The sequence below is a fragment of the Sebastes umbrosus genome, chromosome 12 (genome assembly GCF_015220745.1).
Source record: "Sebastes umbrosus isolate fSebUmb1 chromosome 12, fSebUmb1.pri, whole genome shotgun sequence".
NCBI lineage: Eukaryota > Metazoa > Chordata > Actinopteri > Perciformes > Sebastidae > Sebastes > Sebastes umbrosus.
Genome location: NC_051280.1, coordinates 10,338,713 through 10,363,508, shown reverse-complemented (window position 1 = coordinate 10,363,508; position 24,796 = coordinate 10,338,713). Strand labels below are relative to the sequence as shown.

The 24,796-nt window shown below is 37.9% G+C and overlaps 4 protein-coding genes across 11 annotated transcripts; 3 read left to right on the top strand and 1 right to left on the bottom strand.

Moving 5' to 3' along the window:
* Positions 1-1,029: 1,029 nt before the first annotated feature.
* Positions 1,030-4,093, bottom strand: lrrc42 (leucine rich repeat containing 42). Of its 5 annotated transcripts, none has more exons than XM_037787330.1 (8): positions 3,878-4,093; positions 3,032-3,449; positions 2,819-2,950; positions 2,160-2,281; positions 1,979-2,064; positions 1,791-1,904; positions 1,590-1,674; positions 1,030-1,499 (listed from the first exon to the last, which is right to left on the bottom strand). In XM_037787330.1, exons 2-8 carry the CDS (start codon positions 3,421-3,423, stop codon positions 1,201-1,203), a joined length of 1,230 nt encoding a protein of 409 aa, XP_037643258.1. In that variant the 5' UTR covers positions 3,424-3,449; positions 3,878-4,093; the 3' UTR covers positions 1,030-1,200. The 5 variants fall into 5 exon arrangements, with proteins under 5 accessions (XP_037643258.1, XP_037643255.1, XP_037643257.1 ...); XM_037787327.1 differs by having other exon boundaries at positions 3,872-3,951; XM_037787329.1 differs by lacking the exon at positions 3,878-4,093 and adding an exon at positions 3,679-3,799.
* yipf1 (Yip1 domain family, member 1) lies at positions 3,911-9,308 on the top strand. Of its 3 annotated transcripts, none has more exons than XM_037787335.1 (10): positions 3,911-3,980; positions 4,227-4,346; positions 5,433-5,590; positions 5,701-5,781; positions 5,916-6,003; positions 6,177-6,293; positions 6,401-6,567; positions 7,325-7,507; positions 8,160-8,254; positions 8,561-9,308. In XM_037787335.1, the coding sequence occupies exons 2-9, from the start codon at positions 4,313-4,315 to the stop codon at positions 8,232-8,234; spliced, it is 903 nt and encodes a 300-aa protein (XP_037643263.1). In that variant the 5' UTR covers positions 3,911-3,980; positions 4,227-4,312; the 3' UTR covers positions 8,235-8,254; positions 8,561-9,308. The 3 variants fall into 3 exon arrangements, with proteins under 3 accessions (XP_037643263.1, XP_037643264.1, XP_037643262.1); XM_037787334.1 differs by having other exon boundaries at positions 3,938-4,092; XM_037787336.1 differs by lacking the exons at positions 7,325-7,507; positions 8,160-8,254; positions 8,561-9,308 and adding an exon at positions 7,030-7,311 and having other exon boundaries at positions 3,935-4,092; positions 6,401-6,667.
* A 172-nt stretch (positions 9,309-9,480) lies between these two features.
* On the top strand, positions 9,481-11,764 carry zgc:113691 (uncharacterized protein LOC503529 homolog). The gene has a single exon (XM_037787325.1). The coding sequence runs from the start codon at positions 10,926-10,928 to the stop codon at positions 11,682-11,684; it is 759 nt and encodes a 252-aa protein (XP_037643253.1). The 5' UTR covers positions 9,481-10,925; the 3' UTR covers positions 11,685-11,764.
* Positions 11,765-12,313: 549 nt separating this feature from the next.
* ndc1 (NDC1 transmembrane nucleoporin) lies at positions 12,314-22,934 on the top strand. 2 transcript variants are annotated; one of them, XM_037788366.1, is made up of 18 exons: positions 12,314-12,518; positions 14,863-14,983; positions 15,067-15,168; positions 16,283-16,457; positions 16,544-16,679; positions 16,979-17,087; positions 17,301-17,352; positions 17,513-17,645; positions 17,951-18,043; positions 18,132-18,213; positions 18,383-18,544; positions 18,631-18,891; positions 19,256-19,368; positions 20,237-20,287; positions 20,877-20,940; positions 21,040-21,140; positions 21,801-21,961; positions 22,063-22,934. In XM_037788366.1, the coding sequence occupies exons 1-18, from the start codon at positions 12,480-12,482 to the stop codon at positions 22,124-22,126; spliced, it is 2,019 nt and encodes a 672-aa protein (XP_037644294.1). In that variant the 5' UTR covers positions 12,314-12,479; the 3' UTR covers positions 22,127-22,934. The 2 variants fall into 2 exon arrangements, with proteins under 2 accessions (XP_037644294.1, XP_037644295.1); XM_037788367.1 differs by lacking the exon at positions 20,237-20,287.
* The last annotated feature ends 1,862 nt before the right edge of the window (positions 22,935-24,796 follow it).

Below are 24,796 nucleotides of genomic sequence, written 5' to 3'. Positions count from 1 at the left end.
CATAGTGCTTCCTTTGTTAACATTCTGCAGGACGTTTAAAGCTCAGGTGACCATTTATTGTTAAAAGGATTTAAACTTAGTCATTTAGTTTTTTTTCTCTCCAATCGGGAGTTTATGCAAGACTGCAGAGAATAGCACTATTTTCCTGTGTCATGACGATAGTAACTGTTTTACCACTCTAATCTCTGTAATAATAGGGCAGTGAACTGCCTGAGGGCCTGCATGTGCAGTAATGAATCATCACACAACTTGCTTACCACTAGAATTGAAAGGTGTAATCTAAAAATCCACAGCTACATTATCCTACCCAGCCATTTTATATGTTGTTTTGGTGTAAATATCGTCAATATGTGTTCACTTAAATGACTGTGTGGACCGCTCTAAGGTGACATTTCAAGAGATGCAACAATTACACAATACATAAAAGATTTAATTAATGCATGAATTAACCTGCTAGGGTGCTCAAGGGCAAAAATGAGCTGTTAGATTGCCTATTAACACCATTTTTTCTCCCACTCTATGTGCAATGTAGAGTGTTTCTGTATTGGAAAACTACCTAACCTTCAGGTTTGCTGTGTGGTAATTTGATTTACAGCAGAACTGCACTGATTTTACACATCAATGTCTGTGTACAGGCCTTGGGGAGTACTATTGCACATGTAGAAAAAAAAATTTGTGTCTTTAGTGGAAGCTGTGCAAAGTGTGACATCACTTTCATCAGTTGTGGCTGAGGACTACAAGTTTGAAAATGAAAGGTCTGGGGTTGTGGAGTTAGAAAGACCTGAGCTTAACCAGACCTCTGTAGTGGGCTGAGATTACAATAGCTGCTACAAGCATAACTCTAGCCCTTTTGGTGCCCTAGGTGAAATCTGGATTTGGACAGTAAGCATGAAGCTGCTCCAGGGCAATTAACCGCTTTTCCCAGTTAGTAATCCATCCTATTGATGATATTGGCCGACAACACTGCCATATTTGGTCTGATGAACACACTTTGTTTCCAAACAACAAAATGTCATGCAAAGAAGTGGACACATACAAAATACTAAACTTTATTTATAAAAATACATAAACATCGCCACCTGTATCCAGGAAAAAAAGTGTTTACAGTTCACCAGTGTGAATCATCTTGAACCTAAATGTTACCGGTTAAGCGACATACTCAAGCTCCGCTCTTTGTAGAATGCTGCATGGACGCATACCTCAGTAGCTGTTCAGCAAGTCAATGTCCTCTACAGTGAGAGGAGCCGATGAGGACAAACGTTTCATTGGAGGACTTTGACGTGAACTGTCACAACTTTCTGACTGACGCTGCCTTTTTTTGACGTTGTGCCAGGAAGGCTTCGCTTGCTGCTTTGTTGTGGAAGGAGTCTGTTTGTCGGGTATGTGACTGTTTGCTGCAGGTCTGAAGAAATGCAGTCTCTCTCTCTTGTCCTCTTCCTCGCTCTCACATACCAAAGGTCTTGCTTTCAGTACTTCTCTGACAAACTTCTGCCTGCCGACTAGAGACCAAAAACACGCTCAATCTGTCATAATCATAACTTTTAAAAATAGCCTCTTACAATGTAAAAGAAAATGTAAAATTAACTTACAAAAGCGAAGTGCTGATGTTCTGGATTCATCAATTTTCTTCTGTTTTGGCATTTGTGAGTTATTTGTTTCCCACTGGTTTACAACCTAAAAATGAAACAATATATGTATTTATGAGATGTCAAACAGCCCTACAACTGCAACATTTAACCTATAAATAAGGAAACGTATGTTTACTATTATCAATGTCTGAAAACATTTACCTGCTCAGCCCAACCTTCTGTTTTACATCTGGAGTGATCAAAGGTGTCCAGTGGTTTCTCAGAATAAATGAGTCCCAACAGGTCCCATATGGTTGTCTTCAACCCTGTGTCAAGCTGGAGGTATAATATAAATGACATTTATAGATCATCACAATAAGCTGCAGCACACACGACCGTTACTGTCGTACCTTCAAACTGGTCCCAGATACATCAAGATTTTCAAGTTTGGGGAGGCATGTGAGGTATCTTAGAGTCCTCACTGAGATAGGGTTATCTGTACAAGAAACAAAATTACTGATCAACATTTGGAGGTGATGGTATTTGCAATGCCACTACAATATGAAAGCAGATCATATTTTGATTACTAACGGGAAACATCAAGTAATTGAAGGCAGTCCAGTCCCTTCCTCAGCATCCGGATGGGTGCAGTTAATCTTTGTAGGCCGACATCTGACAGGCTGTTACCACCAATGAAAAGCTGGATTAGGCTGCTGAAGAAGAAAGGCAGAGGTGTTACGTAAATTTAATGTACGTTACGTTAAGTAACATCGCTTCTTAAATTCTCCACTTCATTCAAGAAGATTAAAGATTCAAGCCCTTTATTGTCATTGTGTAGTACAACGAAATTAGATTGTGACAATCCCATAGGTGCGAATGAAAAGATAATACAATAAAAAAAGATATAGTGCAATATAAATATAAAAAATATAAAAGACAATACAATATAAAATATAAAAATACAATATGTATATTGATGAGATGACAGTTTTGCCAGATTACAGTTTTGACAGATTATTGCACAAAGTGTCTGTCAGAAAATCATATAATTATTGCACAGCATCATATAATTATTGCACAGAGTGATCAGCATGTTATTGCACATATCCGTAACAGTAGATTTACAGTATTTACATTACAAAAGTGACCTACGTGTTATTGCACATTAACATTGCACATGTTCAACTCAGACAGAGGAGACGTCAGAGTTCAGGAGTTCATGTCTTTGGGACTGAGAAATCAGGTATTACCTTGCCAGTGAGCTGGATGTTAGATGCTGAAATATCTCATGCTCATCACCCAGTCTGCAGCCAAACAGATCCAGAGACTTCAAACTATGAAATGTTTTTATTTCATCCATCCTCTCATGCAAGAGTGGGAATCTGCAGAAATGAAAGGGGACAAGAAGATGCTGCTGTCTCTGGCAAATCAAACTGGAGATTTGTTACTGCACTATAACTTACCTATTTCTCAGACAGAGGGATCCAAGCACCATGTCCCCATATGCATCACTGAATAACTGCAGAGCTTTTGGAGAGATGTCTGCGTTTAGAAAGACACGATTCTCCTCTGCTGCTGCAAAAAGCCTGTCTCCTATTTGCTCAGGAAAGCCCACCAGGGAATCCACATGGTGAATGTTGTCAGCCACGAATAGCAGAGTGATGTCAAAGAGAGATTTGGTGGTGTATCTCAGGCTCCCCTCTGCATTGTAGGTGAATATGAAGTGCTCTTTTCTCAGCACAAAGGGATTTGTCCTTCTGCATGATGAGGACACTGGCTTTGGCTGAGCCAGGACTATGTCACTGACACGACGAAGGTTGCCTCTTTCTCGCACATAAATGTTGCTATTGTCCATACTGAGGTCACACTTTTTTTATTTTCCTGTGAGAAGGACAAAACTCTCAACTCATGCACAAACACTCAAGGTAGCTGGCTAGTTAGCTAATCCATGGTCGTTTACAGAGCTAAAACCAAGACCAAAAGGACCAATACTTCTCAAGTAAGTCTCTTTTATAATCTGCTATCGTTTCCCATATTATTTCGCTAATAACACCAAGTTATTTAACACTTTAACTACAAGTATTTAGAGTTCCTTGTTGCAGCCTCCTACCGTGCAAGTTACAGCAGTTGTGTGTCTTTGCTTCCTAACTTCAAAATAAAAGTCCACTACTAAAAGAAACTCGTTTCATGACACCAAATACATAATAAGTAGCAAAAATATCACGTAACTAAACTTCTAAAAACATAATATGCAACCCCATCATGACACAATTGATTATATGTTAATTTCAAAAACTTCAAACCCTTACTTTGATATTTTTTAGTAACAGGAAGCCGTGTTGTTTACATGTCTAGGATATCCGGTTCCAGCCGAAGTTAAGCTAGCTGAGAGAAGTGGCATGATTTATAAAGGTTTGGGTTGATAATTTGGTAAACATGCATTGTTTTTAAAGAGAATAAACAAAACTATGTTGTAGACTTTTAAATACAACTGAGGCTGTTGCTATTCTTCCCAATCCTAAAGGTACGTTAGGTAGATATCTAATGTTAGTTTTCCTGTATTGCTTCATAGTTTACAACGAGTTGATTTAAACCAACAAACGGGGAATGAATAATTAGATCTAGGAGCTTAAAATGTTATGTTTCTGTCTTCTACAGCTTTCTAAACATTAAGTTTGTGCAACATTAACTCGAAGATAAGTTCCTGTGCGACGATCCACGTCACTGAGACTGAATCCGGGTAAATGGCGTCGACGAATGATCCATTCCAGTTTCAAGGTAACACACACATTATCCTGTTTCAATAAGATACAGAGTGAATGGATGAACATAGTGTGTACAGTCCGTCAATACATACATGTAATATGTACATATGTGCAGTCTATAAAGTGGTATATAGGATGTATAGTGTAAAGTAAGTGTAAAGTGCACCAGTGGTTTATAATAATTAATAGTTAATAATAATAATTATTATTATTATTATTAATATTATTATTATTATTATGTTTGCTGTATTTATTAATGTGATTTATGCTTATTTATTTAAGTTTGTACCATGTGTACTAGGCTCCAAACTATTTCCTTATTTCCCACCTTGTTGGGTCGGGTGTGTTATTTCCCATGGCACCTAAAAGCATCATTGGTAGCTACTGTTTACCATAGCCATATGAGCAGTCTATAAAGTGGTATATAGGATGTATAGTGTAAAGTAAGTGTAAAATGCGCCAGTGGTTAGAGTCCAAGATGGTTGCAGATAGTGAATTAGGAAATGAAGTTGCTTCTTTGATGATTTGCTACAGTTTATTATGCTCTTTCCCAGTCTCTCTATGGCATCTGTAAACACCACATCTCACTCTATCCATGTATTTGTTTTTATATTTTTTATTTTTTCCCACTCACAATGTTGTTTGGTTATGATTACCCAGAACTTTTTATAGATATTTAAATCAATATCCTCCTCACAAACACTAACCATACGCTTCCACGCAACACACACACGCACACACTTGTCTTTTTTTTTGTATTGTTATTGTTGTTATTATATACATCTTGTCCTAATTGTTTGTTATCACTATTATGTAGTCATATTATTTCTTTATATTAATCTTGTCTCTAGTGGAGGCTTCAGATAATAAGCCCAGTGGGTTTTTTGCCTCTTCCTGCACTTTATATTATTCATTCATTTATTATTTTTTTGTTATGTTGTATAGTCTTAAATTGTGCAAAATAAATAAAAATAAAATAAATAAATAAATAAATATCCCTGTGCTGCACACACATTGGTATCAACAACGCATTGTTCACTCAAAAACTGTCCAAATTTTAGATTAATATTTTTTTTATTTATCCGTGCTATGAAATTAGAATTTGAAGAAGCTGGCAATCTGTTGGAAGCCAACAGAGATGCAACCACCATTAGCATTGAAGATGACGAAATCCAACCTGAGAAGCAGCGAAAAGGTGCTGGTTTCATTCCTGATGGTGATGACGAGGACCCACTTGCCAGTGATGACAAGGCAGAGGTCTGCACAAGACTGGCACTTTTTTTCACCCATTTCTGTGAACTATTGAATGTTGTTGCATCAGATTAATTTTGCTTTTCTACATTCTTTCTCTTTTTTTTCAATTGAAGCTTCTCTCTGGGCAAAAGAAAAGTGTCCCCTTCTGGACGTTTGAGTACTACCAGAAATTCTTTGACATCGAGACCCATCACGTAATATATATTTACAACTCATTTTATTGACTTTTAAGCACTGTGACAATTTGTCTTGTAATGTGTAATGGTTCAGAGCAAATATCTAGCTTTGATTAGCTTACACTTGTAATGGTTATTAACATTTTTTTCAGGTGAGGGAAAGAATCATTGGATCAATGCTGCCATGGCCTGGAAAGAACTTCATTCATGTCCACCTTCGTAGAAATCCTGATCTCTATGGTTAGCACTTAAACAGTCAACATTCATCTCATCATGGTTTGGAAAATAAGAGGAGTCCCTGTTCTGTAGCATCAATTTTGTAATTGTGGTTTGTCATTTGTAACAAATGTTGTTTAAAGAAACCACATGGGCACGCAAACTAAAGTTCTTATGCTTGATATTTGTGCTTTCAGGACCATTCTGGATTTGCACCACACTTGTGTTTGCTATTGCCATCAGTGGAAACATATCCAACTTTCTGATGCACTTAGGCAAACCAAACTATAGGTATACCCCAGAGTTTCAAAAAGGTAAGTACTGTTATTCTTTGGTATTCATGGCTCACTTGTTCAGGTTGAATGTTGAAGGAAACTGGCCATTTTGGTTAACTTATTTTTGAATTTGCTGTGTTTTCTAGTGACAATAGCTGCAACAGCGATCTTCTGCTATGCTTGGTTTGTGCCACTTGCCCTGTGGGGTTTCCTGCTATGGAGAAACAACAAGATCATGAACTTAGTTTCATATTCCTTTATGGAGATCGTCTGTGTGTATGGATATTCCCTCGCGATTTACATTCCAGCAGTGGTAAGACCTTCAATTTATTATCTCAGAATATCAGGTGTAAAGGTTTCAGTCTGTGGCACTCAGCCCCAAGCCCATTGATTCCTATTGAATGTGTAATTTCTAAAAAAAACAAAACAGATAGGTAATGAAATTATAGTTTCATCTATTAAAAAGGGTCAGTAATTTTCTAAACCAGTTTAGCACTGTAGTTTTTAGCAAACATTACTCAAACAAGCAAATATTGTATTTTTTTAGGAATATTTTTAGCTGTGGATTAATACACATTTGGTGCCCTAATGAATACTTAAAGGGATAGTTTGGGTGTTTTGAAGTGGAGCTGTAGGAGGTACTTATCCATACCTTAAGGTCAGAGGTCAAGGGACCCCTTTAAAAATGACCGTGCCAGTTTTTCCTTGCCAAAATTCAGCGCAAGTTAGAACGTTATTTAGCCTCCTTCACGACAAGCTAGTATGACATGGTCGGTACCAATGGATTCCTTAGGTTTTTCTAGATTCATGTGATGCCTTATGCCTTCACTCTAGCTTTAAAACTGAGTTCGCTACAACCTCCAAAATATCAATTGCATTAATGCGTTAAAGAAATTAGTGGCGTTAAAACGAATTTGCGTTAACACGTTATTATCGCGTTAACTTCGACAGCCCTAATTGTTACCCTTCATTACAAATCTCGACAGTTGATCAATACTTATTTCCCCCTGTATCATGAATATATTTAGAGCATTGATTGTTGCTAATAATTCTCATGTTTCCTACATAAGGTCCTCTGGATTATACAATATGAATGGCTGAGGTGGTGCTCCATCTTGGTGGCTCTCTGCCTCTCTGGCTCAGTTCTGGTGATGACTTTCTGGCCTGCAGTCAGGGACGACCACCCCAAAGTTATCATAGCAGTCATGTCGGCCATTGTTGTGTTCAACGTCCTGCTTGCCGTTGGCTGTAAGGTAATTGTGCTCGCTGTAGTTCTGATGCTGCTTTTACATCCCTGTTAGGGTTAATTACAAATTTGGGAGATATGGAAAATAAATCTGTTCTGGGAAATGAGATACAACATCCATTGTCCTGCTTTGGCAAACTACATCTTCATTAATCCAGTCGGTTCAAGCTGCCTGTCCATCTTGGTGTAGATAACAATAATGATTGACTCACTCTCATTTGTCCTCAGTGATCTCAGTAAGCCAAGCTTTGATCCAACTTGTCTATGTCAATCACAGACACTACACTACACGGATATTTTTTGCATGTCTCTCGCTGTGTGTTTCGGGAAATGATGATACCTGATAGTGTCAAGTTCACTCCCTCCTGGGAGACTCTCTTCATTGGAAACTGTGACCGCATTGGCTAACTGGTGTGAGAACGGGTCGTTAGTGCAAGACAGGCACATGCACAGAGGTATCATATGTCTGGTCACATTCATGTAATTAGTCTACAAAGTAAGCCCATGTCTGAAGGCTGACCAAGATGAATGGATTGCAGGAATTCTCCTTACTCACAGACAGACTTTAGTTCTTGATTGATCATTCATTTCTCTTAATACTGTATTTGCTTCTTTGCCTTCTTTGTCTTTACTCTCCTTTCATTGTTTTGGTTTTTCAGACCTATTTCTTCAGCGTACCAGAAAAACTAGCTGACATTTCTGCTGCAACAAATGTGACCAAGTCTTCGACATGAAAGCCTCTCATTGTCTAAAGGTAAACAATAGTTACCCAGAAGCTTTTTATGCCATGATCCCATTGTGCAAATACACCAATAACCGGATACATGTGAGTCATATTCCTCCACTTTGTACTTTCTCTCGGCTGTTTTTACATGCACATTCAATTGTATCAAGAATAATGACCTCCTACTTCAGTAGCAGCTACACGATGTTGGCCTATTTTAGTGGCTTTGGCTTGAGCGTGTGTTTTTTGACCTGCTAGAGCAGAACATCTGATACCGGATTTCCTTTACATGATTTCTTCTTCCCAAAGCAAGACTTATTCTTTTTTAAATTGCAGGTTCTCCTGTTGCCTTATTAGAGAGAATCGGGTTGCTGTGGCGATGAAGTCATGAGTCGTCTGGATTTCACCTGCACTCGGACATTCTGGCTCAAGACCTTTAAACTCAGTGTGCATGCTCGGTTCAACTGCATGACCTCTGAAAATGAACACTGGTACCAAGTATGTTATTTCTAATGGGATGGGGTCTAAATTTCCTCAAAGATAATTGGGGTATGGTGTTACACAGCAACATGCAGTAAAATCTCTTGTAGTATTCCGCTTTATAGTTCTTATGTTGAAATATTTAGATAACCAGTCTGTGCAGAAATATTGGTGCATCGAAGGCATTTTGTATATGCATTTTTTTATATTCAGTTAATGGGGACTGGCTTGTATACTTTGTGTAAATAATATTGTGTATGAACAGCACAACAAATATAGGTGTTGGTAAGATATTGAAGGGTGGGACCCATGTACAAATAGTCATTGTATTTTCCTCCGACTGATATAACCGCAAGTGCCCTGAACAAATGCCAAAGACCCATTCGAAATGGCCAAGGCATTTAAAACTTGTGTAACTATTTTATTAATTAATTTGTTTTTACTGTGACAAACTACATTTGATAAATGTATAAAATTTAATATGTCAGTTGTCAATGAACAAGGTGTTTATTAATGAAACCATCATTAATAAAGGGGTTATGACAATGATTTACGGTCAACCCGGAGCCTATTTTCAAGCACAAATTAAACTCTATGAACAGATTATTTGCGTACTGTCTTTACCCCCTGTTTCTTATCGAGCTTTAGAGGTGCTGGTAGGTGGATTTTGTTACCGTCAGATATAACCAGGTTAGCAGTTTCCCCTGTTTCCAGTCTTTATGCTAAGCTTTTATGCTGCTAGCTGTAGTCTTATAATTAATTGACAGACATGAGTGTGGTATCAATCTTCTCATCTAACTCTCAGCAAGACAATAAATAAGCCCATTTCCCAAAATGTCAAGACTATACCTTTTAAATCCTTGGTTCCCAACCTGTGGTCTGGGCTCCCCTTAGGGGGGCGCCAAAAATCATAGGGGCAAGTGCGCCAGGATTTGTCTTCTCTGAAGTTGTCAAAATTAGATTTGAACCCGTATAACTAAAAATGTAAAAACACACTGGCTAATTAATACAAAATTCTGAATATAAAACTATTTACAAATATATATTTCTTTGCTACTTAGTAGGCCACATTCTGTTTAAACCCGGTATTTCTGCACAGTTGCAGTTAAAGATCAGGCTACACTCATATTACTAGTATTTTATACACTTTGGGGGCTTTGTGGAAAATATGTTGGGAACCACTGCTTTAAATAACTGAAATCGTTTTGTCAACATTTTTGCCATTCAAATCTAAAACTTGGAAAACCTAGGCTAAACACCAACTGAAATCCAAATCATTTTTTAAAACAATCAAACACTAAATCTTATCACTGGAGTGTTTGTACATTTAGTCTCCTAAATCTCTAGATTCAGTTTTTGTCATCTGTAAAAACAGTGTGTCTACTTCAAATGTCCAGTGACTCTGGATAGTTGCATCATATACAGTAAATACGTAAAATGTCAGTCAACAATATTTATTCACCCTTTTCTTTCAGTTTTTAGGTAAGACAGCCTTAAATCACCCGAGCTCCCTCACGTGTAGGCAACGTGACTCTTTTCTACCTGCTCCTGACAGCATTAAAGGCTGCCACTACATTTCAACAGTTGCACATTTTAAATATTTAAAGGGAGAGATCGTAACCAATTGGTGTAACTTCAACATTTCAAAGAGAACGTCTAACTTTAAAAGTGGACATTTGGCTGCTGGTACTGTATTTCCAACTCATCCATCTTAACTGTCGTGTGGTAGATCAAACTGATAGAATCTACTGTGTCACTGTTTGGATCACCTGCAGTGGAAAATGTTACTTATGTATGTAAAGCCTCTTCCTACATGCACGCAGCATGTGGTCAGCACCTTCCACACAGGGGACCTCTGTTAAGTCTGTGTTTCACATTTGGATTGATTAACAACGGCAAAATCCTCAGATTAATTAACAAAATAGAAAAGAAAATTGTGTCACTTGAAACGGTGTCACAGGGATGGTGGCGCCCTAATTAATGGTCATTCTAGCCCCAGCTTTGAGTTACACAGAGGCTGCCTGTCAAACAGATAACCCTGTGAGAGGAATGTCACCTGCCTCAGTCTCAGACATGCATTTAGCTGCTCGTGCTTGTTAAGGAGATTTACCAACACAATGCTGAAGGATTTGAGTAGCGTGTGAGTAATATTTTATTTAAAGAAATGCCTTTTTAATATTGACTTTTTTTCAGTATTGCGATTTGGAAATCTTACCATAGGATGGCCACTTCAAATGGGAAAGGTGAAAAAGTGTCCAAATTTGAGACACTGAAACTTTTGGAGAAATGCAGAAAGGAGAGAGATGATGCCATGCACAGAGAAAGTGTTCTCAGAGAGAAACTCAGACAGAACGAGTCAAGGATGCGTTCAACTGAGGCTGTGAAACAGAAACTGAAGACCTTGACTATGGACAACAAGGACTTGAGGAAACAAGTGAAGACTCTTCGTATGGAGATTGGACTCGAGTGCAGCCCCAAGTTCAATGGAAAGACCACAAAGGACATAATCAATGACTTTCATGAAAAGGCGCGTGAGTGCAGTTCCCTGGTGGAGAAGGCTGGGAAACTGAGTCTGACCATTGATGATTTGACTTCAGAGTTGGCAAATGCAGTCACCTCTAAAACACTTTTAGAGGATCAAGTGCAGTCATTGCAGCAAAATCTCAAGGACATGACAAATAATCAACGCCGCCTGCTGAAGTTGTGGGACGACAAGAAGGTCCAGAGGGAGCAGCTCGCCCTCCCTGCAATCGCTCAGAAACCTGTACAGAAACCATTCGTTCACAGAGCAGTTCAAACCGAGATGTCCGTCGGTTCATCCCAAAAGCTCCCAGTCAATGCTTTTGAGACAAAGCCATTCTCTCGGGACCATGACAGAAAGACAGTTTTGGATAAACACAATTTTCCAACTTATGGAAATGGCTATCATCATGACAAGAAGGCTTTCATGCATGATGAAACTAAAGGAATTAAGAATTGACTTGACTCATTGAACACTCTGCATTGAGAAAGTAAAGCAGAGATATAGCAAATCAATATTGTGTGATATATCTGTAAATAACAAACAAATGAGTAAAAGAGATACACTTTTTAAATAGCTGATTTCTGGCTTGTTTTGGTACCTTGTGTAATTTTTATTCTATGAAAATGTAGATAGCACAATATTTATATCTCTCAAACCTAACTTTATAACTGTTTCAGTCATTATTTAACTGAAGCAGCTTTTAAAAGCTATTCCATTTATCCAAACTTGTATCGGCCAGGCTGTCTGAATTTATACAATTTTTTTTTGTTGAACAAGCACAGTATTGCGTGATATATCTGTAAATAACAAACAAATGAGTAAAAGAGATACACTTTTTTAATAATGTAAAGCTGATTTCTGGCTTGTTTTGGTACCTTGTGTAATTTAATTCTATGAAAAAGTAGATAGTATATTATATCACTCAAACCTAACTTTATAACTGTTTAAGTCAACATTTAACTGAAGCAGCTTTTAAAAAGCTATTTTTGTTCCATTTATCCAAGCTTGTATTGGCCAGGCTGTCATGAATTTACACATTTTTTTTTTGTTGAACAAGCTCATTTAACTAAATTGGTGTAATACTGGCAGCAGGCAGAAACAAGGACAGCTTCTTGTTTAATCGGGGTCCTTCAGGGGTCCTTTGAATGCATGTGGCGCGGGATATGGTAACCAGAGGAGAATAGTGACAGCAGCAGCAGAGCAGAAGAGATTACTATTATCTCCGTCTGGCTCTCTGTTCATACAAACAACATGTTCTCTGCAGAGCAAAGTAGTTGGTTTGTCCGCAAGGTGAGTCTCTGAACTGAACTCTTCATTCATAAAAGTGTATGAAGTGTATAAAGTGTGCCGGCGTGCTAACTTCAACTAGCCTGTTGTGTGTTTCTGCTAACTTCTGAGAGCACAGCTAACATCAGCTCCAGCTTCTATTAAGAGACACAAAACACACGGTTAACAACAAGAAAGGAAAGTATAATGAAGATGAAGGAATGTGGCACAATATATGAGCATATACTAATGTTATACAGGTAAAAAATACCAGAGCAGGTATAAAATAAATAGGATTATCAAGAGCAACACAGCTATGTTTTTAAAAGTTAACTCAACTAGAAGAGACAATTAAAATAAAATGTGTGTGTATATATATATATATATATATATAATTTAATCAAGACATGTCATTATACAGTTTTACCATCAACTTTTGATACAATTTTGAGATTTATGTTAAAAGCAATAAGCCAAATCCAGCAGAAATAAACTTTAAAAGGACACACAATGCACATTGATCAAATGTAATAAGATCCATCAATTGAATATGCAATTATTTAAAAAAACTAAAATACTTTGTTAAAATGATTTGAACTGAAGAACTTTCCAGATCTGCATGTCTTTCACACACTGAAAGAGCAGATGCTCAACAGTTTCTACTGCAGAAAAACAGAAAATAAAAGGACCCTGTCATTATAAATGAATGTGCTGATTATTGTCTTGATTAGTCAAATAACTGTTAAGCGTTTATGCTAACTGATGTGAGCAGAGCATGGATGTATTAAAAGAAGAGCTAACATCTGCTTCACCTTTTATTAAGAACAAGAAAGAAAAGTACAATGAAGATGAAGGAATGTGGCACAATATATGAGCATATACTAATGTTATACAGGTAAAAAGAACCAGAGCAAGTAACACAAATACATAGGATTATCAAGAGCAACACAGCTGTTTTTAAAAGTTAATGCAACTAGAAGAGACAATTAAAGTACAATGTATCAAGACATGTCATTATACAGTTACAGTTTTACCATCAGCCTTTGATATCATTTTGAGATTTATGTTAAAAGAAATAAGCCAAATCCAGCAGAAATTTTTTAAAAGGACACACAATGCATATTGATCAAATGTAATAAGATCCATCAGGTGAATATGCAATTATTTAAAAAAACCAAAAAAAGACTTTATCAACATGTTTAAATGCACAACGATTTTTAAAGAACTTTCCAGATCTGCATCTCTATTCAATTTCAATTCAATTTGCTTTATTGGCATGACTGTCAGGTGAATAATATTGCCAAGGCGTCAATTCAATAATATATAAAAATATGAAACAGAACAAAATAAAAACATATATATATATATATATATATATATATATATATATATATATATACAATTAATTAAGCAAATTACAATATATAGATATTTAAAAAGAACATGCATGTAAATGGAAGAAAACAATAAAGAAGTAATTCATGTTTGTTGTGTCAATAAAACAAACAAACAAATAAAAAACAATTAATAACAATATATTGCAATATCAAAGGATAAATGTAAAAAAGAAAAACATGAAGTAATACTCTGACATGTTTAATTTTCTTCACATTTTTTATGTATTTGATTTATTTCTGACATGCAATTTTTCAGCTGCTGATGTGACGTTTGAGTGTCTTTCACACACTAAAAGAGCAGATGCTCAACTGTTTCTACTGCAGAAAAACATAAAATAAAAGGACCCTCTCATTATAAATGAATGTGCTGATTATTGTCTTGATTAGTCAAATAACCGTTAAGACTGTGAGATATCAGGAAATAATTAAAAATCACAAATTCTGGATGTAAAAAGCACTCACTGGATAAACTTTACATACAATCTGGGTCCTTGTTTTTACCTTTTCAGCAACAGGGTATTCAATTCAGTCATATTTTTCTCATTCATACCATAACACCATAGAAAACAAAGGGGTGAAACTATGACTTTTTAAAACTCTTTACAGATGAGTCTGCTACTACATTTCCTATCACTCAGGTTTACATCTCAGATCTTGGGAATAGGTAATGTTTTTGAGGAGAAATGATAACCCAGTAAGGCCTTTTGAAATCACCTAATATACCATTTTATAATATATATACCTTTTCAAACTTGACAACATAAATATTCTAAATGGGTCCCTTTGTATTTCCTGTTGCAATGTCCGTTAATGCAGTAATTGACAGGAAGTAAACTTGGACCAAAGCTGTTGCCCTAGCAACAGAATGTCAATAAAAAAGGTCTATTGACAGCTACGCAGAATACTTTGTCAGTTTTAATAATGATTGTGTGTTTATTATGTCTTTAATAATGACTGACTGCTCCGTTCAGGTGATTTGCTGGAGAGCTGTGGCCAGTATTGCTTGGGCTGTCCTGTTGCTGCCACCCATCACAGCAGTTTTTGTAACCCTCAGCAGGTTCAGTCTCCTCCACCCCATCCAGACGATATCAGGTCAGTCACCACGTTCACTGTGAGATTTGATTCATAGCTACCTGAAGTTGTGACACTCACTGTGGACCGCTTCTTACACGCAGAATGCCTGTCCTTCTTAACGAGTGCAAGTGCCATCTTCTCCTTCATCCTGCTGTGTGGAGTGATCATCATGGTGGGGTTCCTGAACCTGGAGTATTATACAGGTGAGTGGAAGGACACTGCAAATATACAGGATATTGAATATTCCTTGAGGTTGTTATTGTTTACCTTCTTGTGATTGACAGGGTCCTCCAGTTACTCAACTGGTTTATTAGGTTTTCAGTTTATTAGAGCAAAGACACATTACATCAGCTCAACAGAGTTTATGTACACAAGATGGACCAAACTGATATATGGAGTGAATTAATCAGAAGTGACAACTTTGTCTTTGTGTTCAACTCTTCGGCTTAACTCCTGTGCTTGTTTTATGCATGTTAGTGCCCTAGATGATAGGGTGTACTGTCCTAGGTCTCTAACAATTTATCATTATTTATCTTTATTTATTTTATTTTTATCTTATTTTATTTATTTATCCATTTAAATTTTTTTTTTTTTTTTACTATTTTCTTTGTATATTTGTGTGTATTTATTTATATTTATTTTTGTACACTTGTTTTTTTGAGTGCCCTCTGGGTATTGGGGTGGGGGGTGGGTGGGATATCTATCAGTCCAAACAGAGTTGTATTAACAAAATACAGAAATAAACACTGTTTAAAAAAAAAAAAAAAGAAATGATAACTAGCCGTAATAGGAAGTAAAGTGTCTGCATATGATACAATTTACATAAGACTAAATCATTTGATAGATTGTATCATTGTTACCACTTTATTCACTGATAGAGTAATCAACACATTATTTAGAATAATTACATGTGTATTACAATGTATTCTGTGAGTTATTACAACCCCAAGTAATGTTAAAAACCTCCTCACTTATTTCATTCACCAGTAAAAGGAACAGTTTTAGTTTATTTATATTATCATATAGTATTATCAAATAAAAAAACAAGAAACTCTAAACATTTGTGAAAGTGTAATGAGGTCATTTTTTGTATTTTATCTTGATAAATGAGTAAAATAATTTGTCTTTAATCAGTCTTTTTTGGCACTGCTTTACACACTGTATAATCTTAGCCAAATCAATCAGTATGACGTATACATTGCTAAAATTGCACTCCTCCCCACTGAGTCTAACCCCTGCACATTTATATAATGCCGTGTTGGGAATATATGTTAGTCTTTGGTTGTAACTCTGTTGTTTTTTTCTGTTTCTCTTCAGTCATCCCAACTATTGCATGCTCAAAAATTGCCCTGTTGGGTCAGCTGCTCCATCCACGTCAGTTTGTCAACTCCCTGGCCCACTGCATCATGGGAATAATCGTAGCTTGGTGTTGTGCCGTCACTATTGGGGGCAGATATGAGACAATCGGCTACCCTTGCATACAGGGTGATGGGTAAGCGGCAGCTACCACATAAAACTATCGTGTCGATGAGCTGTACATGCTCCATCCATAGTCTAATTTTCTCAGTTTGTTTTCAGCACTGAAAGTTCCACTCGGATGTGTCTGAACGAGTATCACCTCTTCCTTCTGCTGGCTGGAGCCTTTGTTGGATTCTCTCACAGTCTGCTGGGTGTGATCTACAACATGAATTATGTCTCCTTTCACACTGTTCAGGTATGTGATGTGAGTTTACTCATTTATCTGACTGATGGTGATGCAAAGATTGAGTATTAAGATCGATATTTGCCTGAATGGGTTAGTCTCAAATGCAAAGACCATGCCTTTTGTTTCCTTTAGAGTCGGCCTCTGTTTAAATCTGGTTTACAATTCTGCCAATCAACATGCATAGGTGTCGTAAGCCCTGTTATCTCCAGCAACACAGGCTGACCCAAACTTTAGAAAAACAAATGAACTAGCATTGTTAATAGTTGATGGTGAGTGTTTTTGTTAACTCACTGATATTTCCCCCCCAGCGATACAAATACCTTCGCTTTAAGGGATCCCTTCCTTTGGTGGTGAAGTGCAGCGCCTCTCAAGCCCTTTACTCTGTCAGGAACTACATTGTTGTGTATTTCTTTTTGGGTAAGTGATCTCTGTTTACAAATGAAACTTCAATAGCACAGAGCTCTGAGAACAAACTGTTTGAGGAGTTTAAACTTTCATGATCTTCTCTTTTATAGACATGCTTTTATTTAATGTTCAGTTATTGTACCTGAGCACTGTTTTTATTTTGCTCTTTTCCACCCAACGTTTTTAGAAGTGATAAACAAAACATTTCAATTTATCATTTAACAGGATACATTCCAAAAGCATGGATTTGTAAAACACTGAATCTTCATTTGAACAGGTCAGTATGGATTCTGTGTGATGCTGTATATCAAGTCAATATCACAAATCACAATTTGCCTCAAGTGGCTTTACAATCTGTACAAACAAACATGCTTGCAGCCACACGGTGCTGCTTCCTGGACTGCATTAATGTATTTGTCTGTGATCTCCACCTCCAGCTCTATCCACCCTCTTGACAGCATAGCTGGACTGCTGGACCTCTCCCTGCTCTACCACCTGTGGATCAGTGCCAGCTTCCTCCTCTTCACATGGCATATCACTCTGCTGCTCTTCAGGATTTTTGTCACTGAGGTATGTATATCAATAAAAACACAACATTTATACAACCCCTAATATTGCAAAACATTCTGAATGTCAAATCTGATTGTTAATTTGTAATTGCTTCAAAGTGGAGTGTTGTGTTGCAGAGACGACTTCTGTTTGCCTTTTGAATTATTTAGAGACACTAGGGGGCAATGTTGTCATTGCTTTGAGTGCTCAAGTATCTGAAGAGCACCAGACTTGATTATAATATTCATGGTGAACACATCCCAGATTTCATCTCACACGATCACTAAAGGTAATATGTTGTCTAATATATTTCCTGATATCCGCAGGTGTACAGTTTTCCTGTGCAGTCATCTTTTACTGAGGACACCCACCAGTGTCTTCCTAAAGTCCTTACCGACAAGCAGCCAATGATAGTGAAGGTACATAAAAACACACGATTTTCCTCTTCTTTGTGCTTACTGATAATCAAATTTGGGTGTTGTAACTTGTCTTTTTCCCACATTTTAGTTTCTAGCTCTGCAGGACTTGGCTCTGCTTTCTCAACACTCCCCATCAAGACGCTGTGAGGTCTTCAGTCTGAGTCAGCCAGGTCTGTTATGTTGTCTACACAGAGAGGAGGTCCTTGCTTGAGCTGTCATTGATTTTTTCTTGTGTAAAATACATATTGACACTCCACAAAATTCAGATTGTATTTGTAGATAAGTACAGTTGCAACAAAAAGCTAAATGTATTGATCTTTTCATTCTTGTCTTTCCCAGGTGGCCATGCTCATAACTGGAACGCCATCAGTAAGGAGTGTCTGTCTCTACTGGCTGATCTGACTCAGAGACTCATCGCCTATCATGACACCGTAGCAACCAACGGCAGGGCCAAGTCACTGTCTACTGGGAGTGAAAGGAAGACTTCATCTGAGTCATCAGGTAAGTTGCCATAAAACATAAATAAACTTAATTGTTTATAACCTGTCCTCTTCATCTTTACTCTCCCACTTTTTTTTTCTTGAAAGTAACTTCTGGTACAGAAGATCTGATGAGCCCGAGGCCCACTCTACTGATGAAAACTCCAGCCTCGGTCTTCGCACGCTCTATTGTTGGCGGCCCACACAGCCCTCTGACGGCACCGTTCACTCCTGACCTGGACAGCCCTTTTGCTTCTCCCGCCCTGCGGCGTCTTACTGCTCCCGTGGACCAATGCTCGCCGTGGTTCGGCACAGTGCAGAGCCCGCACATCATGAGGAGAGTCCCGAAACTCTGGTCCACCTCCACAGGTGAGAGGAAGCTAATGGTAGACATCAGCTAACTCCACTTAAACGTCCAATTTTAGCCAGGAAGTGACACAGTTTCACCTTTTTTGATCTGTTCTTTATAGCTCTGAAACTAATGTTGTTAAGTCAATTTCGAGGTGTAATTTTTTTACCTTTTCTATATGCTACTTTTCTGTCTATATTCACCTCAAATGACTGAACTAATCGGCTAACTTCAGCTATTACCAGAGGTTTTGGAACTTCTGATCATTATGTTAACTCGTCCGTGGGTCAGAGTAACATAAGTTTAGCAGTAGATAGATGAATGATAGATATCTGAGCTTTGTAGCTGGTTCCCTTTTGTGATTGAGCATCTCTCTCTGTGCAGATTCACAGGCCAACGGCAGTCCCCCGTCATCCCCCGCCTCAGTTCCCAGTCCCAAGCAGGAACCGTCCAAACCAAGTCGCCTGGCTCAGTTCCTCCAGAACAGAAGAGAACAGGTGCTTCAATCTTGTTAATACAATATAGAATTATAATATAGATGTTAGTATATTCATACAGCATTGACAAAAGGTTTTTCATACATAACATTTATTAACCTCGGTCTAACAATATTAGCCATACAGAGGTGTCTCTCATCTGATTTTTTGCTCACATCATCTGCCTTTGTTCTGACGGAGTGTACATCCATCTTAAGAGTGGGGATATCCCAGATTTGAAGTTGCTGTGGTGATGTTAGCCAAGTGTTGAGTCTGAGAAGCCATTAGGCTCGTTCGAGATGAACTGCGCCTCGTCTGGAAAGTAGACGAGATCAGGCAGCAGCAGCGGCAGCACGGGGCGGTGACAAAAAGCTGCGGACAAGTTGGACGGCTTCCAGCAGCCTTCAAAGAATTTACAGGAAGTCACACAAATGGTTACATCCTGTTAGATCTCATCTGTAGGCTACTTGTAGTTTGCACACCACTTTCAGATAGTTTGTAATTATATATGTGGAAATGTGTGCGTATTTGTGCTTATAAATAACCGTTATTATTATTACTATTATTAACCACACAAGATATATTTAACAGATTAAACCTTCATTACAAAAATTAGACTAGAAGCCTACAATTTATCGTTAAATATTACAATTATACAGAATATCAGAATTTTCTACAAATCCTGGTGCTTGTTGTCAAAGCTAAGAATCAATCAGAGTCATCAAGTCGGACACAGATCTAACCGGCGTGCATTACGCGGCGGTCACAGGTGATGGATTCTGCGCAGGCCTGGCTCATCTCGAACGAGCCTAATATTTTTACATTTGTGTTACATTTGGTTGTGTAGTTTTGAAAGCAAAACAACTTTATACTTAATTGTCCCATCCAGGTTAAAAATTTCTTGGCAAAGCGCGTGCTGATAATGTATTTGTTTAACAAGGTAAGGATGTGTGGCATGTGCATGCTGTCTTCTGTAGTCGTCTGAACGGTGTGAGGGGCTCCCTGCATGCTCTCGTCTGACACAGTAGATTTTCATTTAGTTTTAACTGAATCTAACAACCTCACCCTGCAGGCATCCCTAGTTTACCTTCTGGGTCTGGGCTTAATTGTGAACACATTGCTAATGTAGCTCTTCTCCATCCACCTAGCTGTTTCTACTAATTACTTTGAAAGCTTGATTTGTGTAACTCATGTCTTGCATTTCACTTGACTACGATAACACCCGTGTTGTTTGTACCAATCAAATGTTGAGAAATCATGTCCTTGCAATCCTATCAGAAGTGTGAGGTACTGATAAGCTTATCACAGCCAAACTCTGTACTTGCATTGCACAATTTCCTCTTTGTAGAAACTAGTTTGGTTAGTCTGCTTTGCTTTCGGAGGTTTCTGTATCTTCCACTGATCCTGCATGCATGTTGTAGTGTAGTCTCACTAAAACCTGTCCATCCATCCTGATTCATCAGTCTACTGTAAAAATGCATCTATCTGTTCAGTAGAGAGCTCGTACTAGTTAACATTGTCTCTTCCAGGTTCCAGAGGCCTCCAGTCAAGCTCTGTTTGCAGACGGCCAGGCTCACATCTGGGCTTTAGAAGGTAGGAGGAGTGATGGACTTTATTTTCATTTGATATGGATGCGACCTGTCCTGTTGATACAACATCTGCATTACGGTGTCCTTTAATATCTTCCTTCAGGGCTGTCTTACCTTGTTCAAGCCTCCTTCTCAGAAGACCAGTTTGGGGTTGTACAGACTACATTACCCAGCATTCTCGGTTGCATGCTGGTCTTACAAGAGGTAAGCTGTCGTGGTTTACTGGAGGTGATCAAATGAAATCTTTCATTATATCGATCAACACACATTAAATTCCAGTGTTTTTCTAAGAACCAAACTCAAGTGGGTCAGTCGGGTGAGAGTGTCTCTGTATCTGTGACACAGACACAAGATCATTGTCAATCAATCAAACTTTATATGTATATAGCACCTTTCATACAGGTGAGTACAGCTCAAAGTGCTTCACAGATGACTGACAAGCCAAAATTCAGACAGAACAAGTGTGGACCGTGAAAACAACAAAAGACAAGAACAATTCATCAGTTTAACAATTTGATGATTTAAGACCATTGCACGTGAGACAATAAAATGATAAAAATGTAATAAAACAGAATTAAAAGTCATAATAACAATAATAGTATTAAAACAGTGTGAAGTAAAAACTAGATTAATAAAATAATAAAATTGAAAAAAGTTAATTACAATAGAATATGAGTGAATAATATCATAACCATTCTTAATCTAAGGCCTGGCTGAATTGGTCATTTTGAAAGATTTCAACACTTCCAGCAGCTCTCAGATCCTCAGGAAGACTTTTCCAGCGGCTTGGAGCATAATGTCTGAAAGCTGCCTCACCAAAGGTTTTAGTCGTGCACTAACAGCAGTTGTCCTTTTTGTCTCCAGGCAGTAGATCGCCACTTCAAGCTGCCTCATGCCTCCAGTAAGCCCGTCAGGTCGGCCAGCAGCCTGGGAGACTCTACTCACAAAACCCTGCGCTTTGCTCTCAGGGCCACTCTCAAGACTGCCATCTACAGGATAACAACCACTTTTGGAAATCACTTAAAGTAAGGCCCGTTAAAACTGACTGTCTCTAAATTATATTAAAATAAATAAATAATACCTAGTAAACAAATTTTGAATGTATATATTTTTTTTAAATCCACAGTGCTGTTCAGATGTCTGCAGAGCACCGGAAAAGATTGCAGCAGTTTCTGGAGTACAAGGAATAACACACCTGACATTGTGCCTTCAGATTCTTATCAGTGTGGTGTGTGTGATGTGCGTGTGGGTGTGCGTGCGTACATTAGTGAGGCAACAAGTGAAAGCCCATGATAGTGCCTCTTTTAATATTTATGTCTGCACTATGTCATGGCAGATTGTATTTGATAGGCTAGATCAAATCTCCTACATGCATGAGGCAGCGTGGGCTTCCTGCCCGGCTATCACCTGCTGTGTTTGAGACATTTCATTTAGCTCACTGTAAAGATCAAATTAACTCATTCCAAAGATTTTCTTAAGGTTTTCTTAATTGGGATGAGTTGTAAAGGGCTGATTGCGCTGCATTTGTACTAAATTATCCACAAGTTTTTTTTGGTTTCAAACTTCAGCAGCTGTCTTTCCTTGTGGTTTCACATTATTTTGCATTTGTTGCGAGGAGTGAGTGAGTGAGATAGTATGATTATGTCAGAGTGATGAGAAAGAAGCTCTTTAGTTTCACAGGTGTCTGAAATGTGTTCTGGAATTTTTTTTTAGATCTGGTTTTGTTCTAAACACCAGCCTGGAGAACGAGTTTACTGTCAGCTGTGCACATCAGTTCAGGTTCTCTAACTAGAGAATACACCGTAATCAGATTCACAGATCGGACACGCCTGTTTGTACATTTGTGTTTGTCAGTTTTGTTCATGTGAAATAAGTCGAGTCAGAGAAAGGATGGAGAGTTGGTGTGACTGGTATCAGGTGTGATTGTCACTGCCAACAAGTATTGAGTTTAAATTCCCACTCTGAGACCTGTTGAATAAAAACAATATGTAACGATCATTTGTCAGGTTGTTTTTTCATTTCTCAGCTGAAACATGCCGATCATCAGCCATCAACTGCTACCCGAAATTTCAATTCTGTATATACAGGTGCAGCTCAAAAAATTCGAATATCGCGAAAAAGTTTAATATTCTTCGTCAGTTATTTAAGAAAGTGAAAATTTAAGATATTCGAGACTCATTACACAAAAACTAAAAAGTTTCAAGCATTTTTTCATTTTCATTTCAATAATTACAGCCTACAGCTCAAAAAAGAAAGAAATAGGTATCTCAAAATATTAGAATATTTCATAAGATCAATATAAAAAAAGGATTTACAATACAGAAATCTCCAACTTCTGAAAAATGTGTGCATTTATTCACTCAATACTTGGTATTGAGTGAATAAATGCACAAATTACTGCATCAATGCGGCGTGGCATGGAAACGATCATCCTGTGGCACTGCTGAGGTGTTATTGAAGCCCAGGTTGCTTTGATAGCGGTCTTCAGCTTATCTGTATTGTTGGGTTGGATGTTTCTCATCTTCCTCTTGACAATACCCCGTAGATTCTCTATGGGATCCAGGCTGGCCAATCAAGCACAGTAATATCATGGTCAGCAAACCAGTTAATAGTAGTTTTGGCACAATGGGCAGGTGCTAAGTCCTGCTGGAATAGGAAATCGGCATCTCCATAAAGCTTGTCAGCAAACAGAAGCATGAAGTGCTCTAAAATTTCCTGGTAGACGGCTGCATTGACTTTGGACTTGATAAAACACAGTTGACCAACACCAGCAGATGACATGGCACCCCAAATCATCACCGACTGTGGAAACTTCACACTGGACTTTAAGCAACTTGGATTCTGTGCCTCTCCACTCTGCCTCCAGACTCTGGGACCTTGATTTCCAAATGAAATGCAAAATTTACTTTAATTTGAAAAGAGGACTTTTGACCACTGAGTAATGGTCCAGTTCTTCTTCCCCTTAGCCCAGGTAAGATGCTTCTGACGTTATCTCTGGTTCAGGAGTGGCTTGATACTAGGAATGCGACAGCTGTGTCCGTTTCCTGAAGACGTCTGTGAGTGCTGGCTCTTGATGCACTGACTCCAGCCTCAGTCCACTCCTTGTGAAGCTCTCCCAAGTTCTTGAATCGGCTTTTCTTGACAATCTTCTCAAGGCTGCGGTCATCCCTTTTGCTTGTGCACCTTTTCCTACCACACTTTTCCCTTCCAGTCAACTTTCCATGAATTTCGATAGTGCTTCGATACAGCACTCGACGAACAGCCATGACCAATGATCTTCTGTGGCTTACCCTCCTTGTGGAGGGTGTCAATGATCGTCTTCTGGACAACTGTAAAGTCAGCAGCCTTCCCGATGATTGTAGTTACGTGTACTGAACTAGACTGAGAGATATACTGTATTTCTACTGTACGAATAGTAATTTACTCAAACTCGAAATGAAATATTCTAATATTTTGAGATAACTTTTTCTTTCTTTTTAGAGCTGTAGGCTGTAAATATCAAAATGAAAATGAATAAAATGCTTGAAACTTTTTAGTTTTTGTGTAATGAGTCTAGAATATATACAATTTTCACTTTCTTAAATAACTGACGAAGAATATTTAACTTTTTCACGATATTCAAATTTTTTGAGCTGCACCTGTAGATCCAGTTTTAATGGAAACAAATATAATGGAAGAGGTCAAAGGTTGCATTTTGCACTGAAAATCATAACAAAAAATATTCTAAATAGAATATAGTACACAAACAGCAAAACCATTTGTGGAGACAGAAAAAAACAAACATGAATTACAGTTTTTTTTTCAATTGCTAACACATTTTTGTAAACCAGTCTTTTGCTGCTGTGTTTGCTTTCATTGTT

Bases quoted from the DNA above. Each gene is read 5' to 3' on its own strand.
- lrrc42 (XM_037787330.1), bottom strand. From the start codon at position 3,423: ATGGACAATAGCAACATTTATGTGCGAGAAAGAGGCAACCTTCGTCGT. The intron at 2,065-2,159 runs GTTAGTAATCAA...TTTCTTGTACAG, and splicing joins TCAATTACTTGATGTTTCCC to ATAACCCTATCTCAGTGAGG. The intron at 1,500-1,589 runs GTAAGTTAATTT...TTTGGTCTCTAG, and splicing joins AACATCAGCACTTCGCTTTT to TCGGCAGGCAGAAGTTTGTC.
- ndc1 (XM_037788366.1), top strand. From the start codon at position 12,480: ATGTTCTCTGCAGAGCAAAGTAGTTGGTTTGTCCGCAAG. The intron at 17,353-17,512 runs GTCAGTATGGAT...CTCCACCTCCAG, and splicing joins CTGAATCTTCATTTGAACAG to CTCTATCCACCCTCTTGACA. The intron at 18,545-18,630 runs GTAAGTTGCCAT...TTTTCTTGAAAG, and splicing joins GACTTCATCTGAGTCATCAG to TAACTTCTGGTACAGAAGAT.
- yipf1 (XM_037787335.1), top strand. From the start codon at position 4,313: ATGGCGTCGACGAATGATCCATTCCAGTTTCAAG. The intron at 4,347-5,432 runs GTAACACACACA...CTATGAAATTAG, and splicing joins TGATCCATTCCAGTTTCAAG to AATTTGAAGAAGCTGGCAAT. The intron at 6,294-6,400 runs GTAAGTACTGTT...TGTGTTTTCTAG, and splicing joins TACCCCAGAGTTTCAAAAAG to TGACAATAGCTGCAACAGCG.
- zgc:113691 (XM_037787325.1), top strand. From the start codon at position 10,926: ATGGCCACTTCAAATGGGAAAGGTGAAAAAGTGTCCAAATTTGAGACA.